Raw genomic sequence first — 10333 nt, forward strand, 5'->3', positions numbered from 1 at the left:
GCCTGAACAGGTTAGATGTTGGGAAAATGTTGCCGTTGGTAAGAGATACTAAAACTCAAGGGCACAGCCTTTGAGTAGAAGGAAGACCTTTTAGAACTGAGAAAAGGAAAATCTTTTTCAGCTAGAGAGAATGGTGAATCGATCGAATTCATTGTCACAGAGGGCTATGGAGGTCTGGTCATTCAGTACATTTATGACTCAAGTTGATTAGCTCTTGTGTACCAAGAGGAATCAGGGTTACAGGGAGAAAGTGAGAGACTGTGATTGAGAATGTTCTTTGTCATGATTGAGTGGCAGAGCAAACTTGATGGGCAGAATGGCCAAATTTCTGCTCGTTATTCTCATGATCTTTTGGTCTTATTGTCTAAACGCCTGGTGAGCTCCACTGCAAGCCTTCTCCATTCCCAAAACGAAAACTGAACATTACTGCCTGTTTCCTACCTCTCAGTCAATTATTTAGATTTACATTCGACTTGTGGTTCCTCTCTCCAACGGCTGGATACAAACCATTCGTCACATCCCCTTTAAATATACTGCAACTTACTTCAACAGTGCCCCTGATTATAGGCTCCCTCTGCACCATCTCCAACAAATCCTCCAAAGGCAACTACAACAGTATCAGACAATGAACAAAGCTCTCTCTACTCTATCCCCAGACAAAAAAAAATAGAATAGGATAGAGGCAGTACGGGGTTAGATACAGAGTAAATGTCTTTCTATGCTATCCACCAGCAAACTTCCCCAGGACAGGCACAGTATGTGATTACAGATTATATCTTCCCCAACAATGTCCCAGTCAATCACTTCCGTATCTGACAGAGGAGGGGTAATATACACTGTTGTTTTCGAGAACTCCCAGTCCGTCCTCCCACTTGGTTCAGAACTGTGTAAATCTGAGTTTACATTGTTCTTCCTAAAAAACATTCACGACAGGAGCAGCACGGGATTAGATATAGAACAGTGGGATTCGGTAATTGTACAAACATTATTACTTGGATTCCGTGCTTTTAATTATTGTTTCTTGCTAAACACCAATCCATTATTATTCTTAAGTTCGCCCTGGTCATTCATCATTTTTGGTGAAGTTGCAAGTAACCACCCAGAGCAGCATAAAATTTGAACATTCAAATATTGCAATTCTGTGCATTATGTAGCCTTCAGGAACGCCGAACAATTCCATGTAATTAAGTCAGATCCCAAAGCGTTCCTCAATACATCACACCTTGAATATTTTCAGTGATTCCATGTGGCAGTGAATTACAAAAAGAAATTTAAACAAGACCGCTGATGTTATTTAGAGGCTGAATATACGTTTATTACATAGAAGGAAGCAAGAAACTGGAGAAGGCATTTTGAAACATGTGAACATAAACAATGAAATAAACCTTCAAACTCTTTGACAACTCTATGCGTGACTGATACTATGCCCTGAGCAATAACCTTCCTGTCTCATTCCCTGATTGACACTTTCCAGCTTTTTTCCTTTGGACTGTTCAGACGGAAATTATCGCGACTCATTACTGATTTGTCCTGCATGACCGTTCATGATACCAGTGGATCACACATTTCAAGAAAAGGAAAATAGATAGCGCGATATTTAGGTGGATACACAGATAGAGAGATAGATGGATGGATGGGCAGAGATATCAGGAGATAGACAAGTGTATTTATAAAAGAATCAGGGGGTAGATTGATTGATAAATGAATCGATATATAGGCAAAGAGATGAATAGATAAATAGACAGATAGACAGACAGTCATACAGATAGATAGATAGATAGATAGATAGATAGATAGATAGATAGATAGATAGATAGATAGATAGATAGATAGATAGATAGATAGATAGATAGATAGATAGATAGATAGATAGATAGATAGATAGATAGATAGATAGACAGATAGATAGATAGATAGACAGATAGATAGATAGATAGATAGATAGATAGATAGATAGATAGATAGATAGATAGATAGATAGATAGATAGATAGATAGATAGATAGATAGATAGATAGACAGACAGACAGACAGAAAGATAGATAGATAGACAGACAGACAGACAGATAGATAGATAGATAGACAGATAGATAGATAGACGGATAGATACATAGATAGATAGATAGATAGATAGATAGATAGACAGACAGACAGACAGAAAGATAGATAGATAGACAGACAGACAGACAGATAGATAGATAGATAGACAGATAGATAGATAGACGGATAGATACATAGATAGATAGATAGATAGACAGACAGACAGACAGACAGACAGACAGACAGACAGACAGACAGATAGACAGATAGACAGATAGACAGATAGATAGATAGATAGATAGATAGATAGATAGATAGATAGATAGATAGATAGATAGATAGATAGATAGATAGACAGACAGGTAGACAGTTAGACAGATAGATAGACAGATAGATAGACAGATAGATAGACAGATAGATAGACAGATAGATAGACAAATAGATAGACAGATAGATAGACAGATAGATGGATAGACAGATAGATAGACGGATAGATAGATAGATAGATAGATAGATAGATAGATAGATAGATAGATAGATAGATAGATAGATAGATAGATAGATAGATAGATAGATAGATAGATAGATAGATAGATAGATAGATAGACAGACAGACAGACAGACAGACTGGCAGACAGATAAAAGGTCAGACAGATTGCACTGTGGTTTGAAGTGAGAGCAGGTCCTGCAGCAAGCAATTCGCCTTTGAATTCCCTCAAGGGTTGTTCACAATTTATCACTTCGATAAATGACGTTGAAGCAACTCCTCGCAAGACTATCTTCACCTTTGAGGATAAAGCAGCATCAGACCGCTGAATTGCTGTCACGTTCAGAACCATTTACTCGCTACAACCTAAATGATCAGTAGTTAAAGTGAATTCTTTTCAGGTACATCGCCAGAATTTGCAGGGGTTGACTGAGCCTATCTCCCTTCTATAACCCCTCCATTGACCACGCAATATTAAGCAATGCCTCATCGCTGGGTACACACAGCCCTGATAACTTCTGACTGAGTCCGTCATGATTACAAGCGCCTGGTCGATGTATCAATGATGTATCTCTTTCTAACCCACCAGCATCCACATCAGTGTTCTTACTGGGCCAGATTGTCAGTGAGAGAGCACACTGGGTGTGAGTAGATGCGCATCATAGGACACGTGGGGAATTGCTTGTTGGTCATTATTTGGTCCACTGTTGAGTTTCAATCTGGAATCTATCAGTGTGAGCAAAGATTAATTAATTTCGATAGTAGAGTGAAGGGATGTGTCACCACATTCTTTAATTGTCTTCTGAACTTAGCTTGTGTTATCGCGTAGATGCCAGTGTTTGTGCAGCAACCCAGGAGTTGGAGGATGAAGCCTAAATTTATTAAATATGCAGGTACAAAGGTATAGACACCCAGCTGATGAAATCGCTGAAGTATAGATATCACTGTAAACACTGCCCACAGAAGGATGAAATTGGCAGAAATAGCAAACAGTAAAATAATGGATTTCCTTCGATTCTCCATGTCAGTGTCTCTGGGTCTCTCCTTATTGCTGTGAGCCCGGAGTCTCTTGCGGGCATTGCTGCTCACTAAAATATGTCTGACGGTGAAAATGTTGAGCAGCAGAATCAGGGCAAATGGAAGGCAGGGTGTGATAATGTCGTGAACAACTTCAATTGCAGCCCATAACATCAAATTAGTATCATGCAGATTCAGACCACAAAACACAGGATCATTCAGGAAACGATACCTATTGTTGTACAAAAAATACCAGATTATGTTCTTTAATGAGCTCAAGACAGTCTCTTTTCCCAGAACCACAGCTGCTATTTTCTCACTACAATATTTAGGTTTCAGTTTTTGGTAGCAAATGGCCACACACCGATCAAAGGTGAATGCGACAGTGAACCAGACAGAGCAGTCTGTGACTGCATACAGCAGGACCGCGTGAATGCTACACATATCCATGTATCTTAGGAAAAGAAAGTTTTCTGGAAAAAGAATGGGAATATGTCTCAATATCAGGTCGAGGAGCACCACCAGCAGATCTGCTATTGCCATGGTCACGAGGTAGCGAGTGACACATCCACACAATCCGCACTTTCCCCGGGAAAGGATAGCAATCGTTATTACGTTAACTGCGAAATGAAACACGTTCGTTATAAAATGATATATACGGCAGCGAACGAAAAATTCAGCATTCACTCACTCAACGATTGACACACCATTGCAGTAGTGTGTACTATGTACAGGCATAATGCTATCTCCTCCAACAGCATCTTTCCAACCCATGATTACACTTGCATGCCTCAAGAAGGGTAGTAGATACATTAGATTTTGAACTCTGTACGTTCCCCACTGAGTTATGCACACGCCATTGACATTAAAGTTAAAGTGATCATTCATTCAGTGTCGCTGGATCCAAATCCAGGAATCCCATTCCAAATCGAACTGTGGGTCCCCTTCACTAGAGGGTATGCCACAATCAAGGAAGGAAACTCATCATCAGTTTTCCTTGGACAATTGTACACCTGAGACCTGCACAGAATGACTGCTTGCACCTGAACTGGATAGCCAACAATATCCTGGGCAGATGTTTGCTGGAGCTGTTCAGAATGGTTTCACCTAGATTGATACGGGCATGGAAAGAGGAGCTCCAGACCAGAGGCCGGAGAAGGTAGTGAACAGCTGGATACAGAGTGCCGAGAGTCTGTGAAGAGGGATAGACGGTTGATTGGGCAAATGTGCAGTTAGTGTGATGGGTTGAACTGAGTTTACCTGAACACAAAATTTATCAGAAATAATGGTGACAAACTTAAAGCATGAGTCAATATCTGGAACTGCATTGTGACCATTACAGAGACTTTTATGTTACAGGGAAGGGGCAGGAATGGTTTTTAGATAGTCCAGGTTTAGATGCTTCAAAAGGAATAGGGCGGAAAGTAAATAGGTGTGGGGTGTGGCATTCCTTATCAGGGGTAACATTTGAGCTGCAGAAAGGAAATTTGTCGAGTAAGGTTTGCATGGAGGGTCAATATGGGTGGATCAGAAACAGGAAAGGAGTAGTCGCTTTATTGGGAGTTTTTCACAGACCCCTAATAACAACAGAGACAAAGAGGAACAGATCAGGAAGCAGATTATGGAAACGTGCAGAAGGAACTGGGTAATTGCCAAGGGTGACTTAAACTTTTCTAAATTTGATTGTAACCTCCTTAGTTCAAATCGTTTGGATGGAGCAGCTTCTGTGACGTATGTCTCGGAAGGACTCCGGTCCCAACTAGAGGGGAGAATGCATTTGATTTGGTGTTTGGCAACAAACCATGCCAGATGTAAAACCTATTGATGAGAGAGCATTTTAGTGACGTTCCCTGACATTCACGAGGCTCATGGAAAGGGATAGAAATAGACAGCATGGGAAAGTATTTAAATGAGGGAAGGGCAATTACAATTATATTAGCAGGAATTGGGGAGGCCACATTGGGAACAGATGTTCTCAGGCAAATGCACAATAGAAATGCGTTTCGGGAGCATGTCCTGATAGTGCTCGAGACGTTTGTGCCACTGAGACAGAAAATGGAAATGTACGGTTAACGTTGACAAATGGTGTGGACAATCTCGTCAAGAAGAATAAGGAAGCTGACATAAGGTTGAGGAGGGAAGAATGAGGCAGGACTCTAGGAGAGTTACGCGGGGTCCAGGGGTGAACTGAAGAATGGACTTAGGAAAGCAAGAATGGAGCATGAAAACGTTTTAGTGAGTAGGATTATGGAAAACCGTAAAGCTTTTCCTTATGTAGGGAACAAGAGGATGGCCAGGATGAGGGTAGGCCCGATTGTGGAGGGAACTTGTGTCTAGAGTCGGAGAAGACAGGGAGGTACTTAATGAATACTTTGCCTCAGATTTCACTCCTGAGAGCGACTTTCATGTTTCTGAAAACAACTTGAAACTGACTGATAAGTTCAAGCAGGTTGATGTTAAGAAATAGGATGTGCTGAAAATTTTGAAATATCTGAGGATAGATAGGACCAGAAGGGATATACTCAAATATTCTACAGGAAGAGAGGGAAGGGATTTCTGCGCCTTTGGCGATGAACTTTGCATCCTCGTTGTCTACTGGCGTAATGCCAATTAATTTGAGGGTTTTCAAGAGAGGGAACAGCGATAGTCCTGGGAATTACAGACCAATCAGTCTTACATCCAAAGTAAGCACATTATTTGAGTGTATTTTGAGAGACAGGTATTATTATTACTTGGAAACCATAGCTTGATTAGAGAAAGTCAGCATGTCTTCGTGAAGGGCAGGTAATGCCTCAAAACCTAATTAAATTATTTGGGGATGTGACAAAACACATAAATGAATGTAAAACAGAGGCTGTGATGTACATGGGTTTTAACAAGGAGTTTGATAAGTGTCCCCGTGGTAGGCTCATTCAGAAGGTAAGCAGATGTCGAATGCAGGGAAATCTGTCTGTCTGGATACAGAACTGCTGGTCCACAGAAGCTGGAGAGTGGTAGTAGATGGAAACTATTCAACCTTGGAATTTGGTGACCAGTGGGTATGCCACAGAATTGGTTTTGGGACTTCTACCCTTTTTAATTTTTATAAATGACTGAAATGAGTAAGTGGAAGGTTGGGTTAGTATGTTTGCTGATGAGACGAAGGATACTGGATTATTGGATAGTGTGGAGGGCTTTTGTAGATATTCACAGAATGGAGAGCTGGGATGATATGTGTAGGATGGAGTTCAACCTGGAAAAATGTGAGATTATTTATTTTGGAAGGTCTAATTTGTATGCAGCGTTAAAGGCAGAATTCTTGGCAGTGTGGAGCAACAGACGTATTCTGGGGTCCACTTCCACAGATCCTTCAAGTCTTCTGAGCAAGTTAACAAAGTTGTTAAGAAGGCGTATAGTGTATTGGTTTTCATTAGCAGGGGATTGAGTCGAACAGCTGCAAGGTTATTCTCCAGTTCCACAAAGCTCTGGTTAGACCACACTTCTAGGAAGCATGTGGAAGTTTTAGAGAGGGTGCAGACGTGGCTTACTCGGATGCTGCCTGGAACAGGGGCATGTGTTGTAAAGAAAGGTTGCGGAATTAGGTATTTTCTCTTTGTCGCAACGAGGGATAAGAGGTGCATGGATAGAGGTGTACATGATAAAGAGAGACATACTTAGAGTGGATAGTAGGATAATTTTTTTTCCCAGGATGGAAATGGCCATCGAGAGGGTGCATAATGATATGGTGATTGGTGGAATGTTTGGAGTAGATTTCAAGATAGGTGCTTTACACAGAGAGTGGTGGTTGCGCGGAATGTATTGCCAGTAGTAGTAATGGAGTCAGGTCCATTAGGGACATTTAAGCGACTCTTGGACAGGCACATGGGTAATAGTAAAATTTCGGTATGTAGGTTATTTTGACCTCAGTGTACAATGGAATGTTGGCACAAATTCGAAGGATGAAGGGCCTGTACTGCGCTATTCTGTTCTATGTTCTATGTTTCACGCTTTGTGTTCTATATAATGGCTGCTCCGGGAAGCGGGAAAAGGAGGTTGCTAAGCTGCTGGTGAGGATATTTGCCTCCTAACCCTCCACGGGAGTCGTACCGGAGGACTGGCAGGAGGCAAATGTCCCTCTTTTCAATAAGGGTAATAGGGAGATATCTGGCAATTACATACCAGTCAGTCTTACGTCTGTGGTCAGCAAAGTTTTGGAAATAATTCTGAGGGATAGGATTTATGACTATATGGCAAAGCATAATGTGATTAAAGACAGTCAGCATGGCTTTGTGGGTGGAACGTCATGCCTCACCTCGCTTATTGAGTTTTTTGAGAAGATGTAAAGACAGGTCGACGACAGTCGAGCAGTGGATGCGGTGAATATGGACTCCAACAAAGTATTTGATAGAGTACCCATGGAATGCTCATTCATAAAGTCAGGAAGTATGGGATTCAAGGAGATTTGGCTATCTGGGTTCAGAATTGGCTGGCTGACAGTGGTTGTAGATGAAATGGATTCTGCCTAGAGAACAGTGTTGAGTGATGTCCCACAGGGCTCTGTTCATGGCCTCTGCTCTTTGTAGTTTTTATAAATGACTTGTATGAGGAGGCTGGGGGGTGGGTTAGTGAATTTGCAGATGACACAAAGATTGGAGGAGTCGTCGATAGCATCGAGGGCTACTGTAGGCTGCAGCCCGACATCGACAGAATGCAGTGCTGGGCTGAGAAATGGCAGATGGAGTTCAAACTGGATAAATGTGAAGTGATGCATTTTGATGGACAAACTCGAATGCTGAATATAGGATTAAAAACAGGATTCTTGGCAGTGTGGAGGAACAGACGGATCTGGGTATGCAATTACACAGATCCCTCAAAGTTGCTACCCATGTGTTGTCAAGAAAGCATATGGTGTTTTGGTTTTCATTAACAAGGGGATCGGGTTTAATAGCCACGAGGTTTTGCTGCAGCTCTACAAGCCCCTGATGAAATCAGACTTGGAATATTGTGTCCAGTTCTGGTAGCCCTACTATAGGAAAGGAACAGAGACTTTGCAGAGGGTTTAAAGAATGTTTACCAGGATGCTGTCTGGACTGGTGGTCCTGCCTTATGTAGAAAGGTTCAATAAGCTTTAACTTTTCTCTCTGGAGAGAAGCAGGAAAAGAGGAGAACTAATCGAGGTGTACAAGGTAATGGGAGGAACAGATAGAGTCAATAGTCCGAGACTTTTCCCCAGGGCAGGATTGATTGTTATGAGAAGTCATAATTTGAAGATATTAAGAGGAAGGTATAAAGGAGACGTCAGAGGTCGGTTCTTTAGGTCGAGAGTTGTGAATGAATGGAATGCGTTGCCAGCTGTGGTGGTGGAGGCAGCGTCATTGGGGACTTTGAAGCGACTGCTGAAAATGCACATGGATAGCAATGAGTTTTGGGTTGCGTCGGTTAAGTTACTATATTTTACATTAGGATTACATTTCGGCACAACATCGTGAGCCAAAGGGGCTGTTCTGTGCTGTACTTTTCTATGTCTTATATTGAGAGATGACAAATACTGTATAACGACTGTAGACGGATGCCCATGTATATGTGTCTCACAGAACGAATGAATAAGTATATATGTTCGAGTGACTGTGCGTGAACGTTGTGTGCATGTGTGAGTTTGTGCGTATATTCGTGTGAATGTATGCTTGAGGATTTGTGCAAAGTTTTCCATTCAAATATATACGAACTACGGGCAGGATGTTTGAATGTTTGTGTGAATACATGTGTGCAAGAGTGTGTGAAGGAGATGTTGCATTGTTGAGAGAATGTGAAAAAAACGACAGAGTGTGTGGGAGAGATTGTTAAGGTAACTGTGTAATTGTCTGTGGGTATAAATATCTGTGACTTTGTATGTATCTGACTTCTCATTATTCTCATGCCTGAAATATAACGTCAATAGGTAATGATCATGATGTATTCAGCATCTATGGTCTATAATGAAAAATAGAAAGCAAACATTTGCAGAAGACTTCATATGGTCCTTCCTCACTTGGTATCGAGAACCTAAGCCTAAACCAACAACGATTAGCAGCTGTGAATCCAGCCAAATTGCCTCCAGTCGTTACAGTGTTGACTGGTCTAACACCGGGTTACAATTCACCATGCGCACGAAAGGAGTGAGGAGGAACCAATAACACATACAGAGGATAGGACAGACTATTTTGAAAGAAAGAAGACAGCGTAGAATTCTGGACAAAAAGAAAGAGTGCAACACCGTTTATAGAATTGATAACCGACGTGAACACTTACGGGGGACACTAACAGCAGCAAGTAGCGGGAAGTAGATCCTCTCGATCTCCTGAAATATATTCCGTATGTTGATCGCCTCCCGATAGAATGAAAGTGCCTCAGCCAAACTCATGATGCCTCTTCTGTCAGTGGGTGAAGAGTCATTCTGAGGAGTTCAGTCAGCACAAGCTGATGCCAGTGAAGCGAAATCCTTATATAGAGCAGAGAGGACAATCCCTGAGAAACAATGTTCTATTTTTTTCTGAGCTGGTATTAAGTCATCGTGAAAACTTGAGCTCTGTTAATGGAGTTGGGTATTGCATTTAGTCTCTTGGCAAATAATTTCAGTTAACGCCCTTTCAGGTCAAATGCTTTTCATGGAAACTCAAATCTAGTGATGAAAGTAACGTTTGGGTGTTGTAGCGTGCTTGAGTCACTTTTTCAACCAACTTGAGACTGGGAGGGCAAGTCTGTCTGTGCTTTGTGTGTGTGTGTGTTTGTGTGTGTGTGCAATTCTGTGTTTTGCACTGTGTACTAAAATTGG

At 41.5% G+C, this 10333-nt stretch overlaps 1 protein-coding gene across 1 annotated transcript; it reads right to left on the reverse strand.

Moving 5' to 3' along the window:
* Positions 1-2657: 2657 nt before the first annotated feature.
* On the reverse strand, positions 2658-9943 carry LOC148134900 (putative G protein-coupled receptor 139). Its single transcript, XM_087985374.1, has 2 exons — positions 9811-9943; positions 2658-4163 (listed from the first exon to the last, which is right to left on the reverse strand). The coding sequence occupies exons 1-2, from the start codon at positions 9920-9922 to the stop codon at positions 3256-3258; spliced, it is 1020 nt and encodes a 339-aa protein (XP_087841500.1). The 5' UTR covers positions 9923-9943; the 3' UTR covers positions 2658-3255.
* Between the last annotated feature and the right edge of the window lie 390 nt (positions 9944-10333).

The sequence above is a fragment of the Chiloscyllium plagiosum genome, unplaced genomic scaffold (assembly GCF_037043375.1).
Source record: "Chiloscyllium plagiosum isolate Xiang-an unplaced genomic scaffold, Cpla_swu_hap1 HiC_scaffold_52, whole genome shotgun sequence".
NCBI lineage: Eukaryota > Metazoa > Chordata > Chondrichthyes > Orectolobiformes > Hemiscylliidae > Chiloscyllium > Chiloscyllium plagiosum.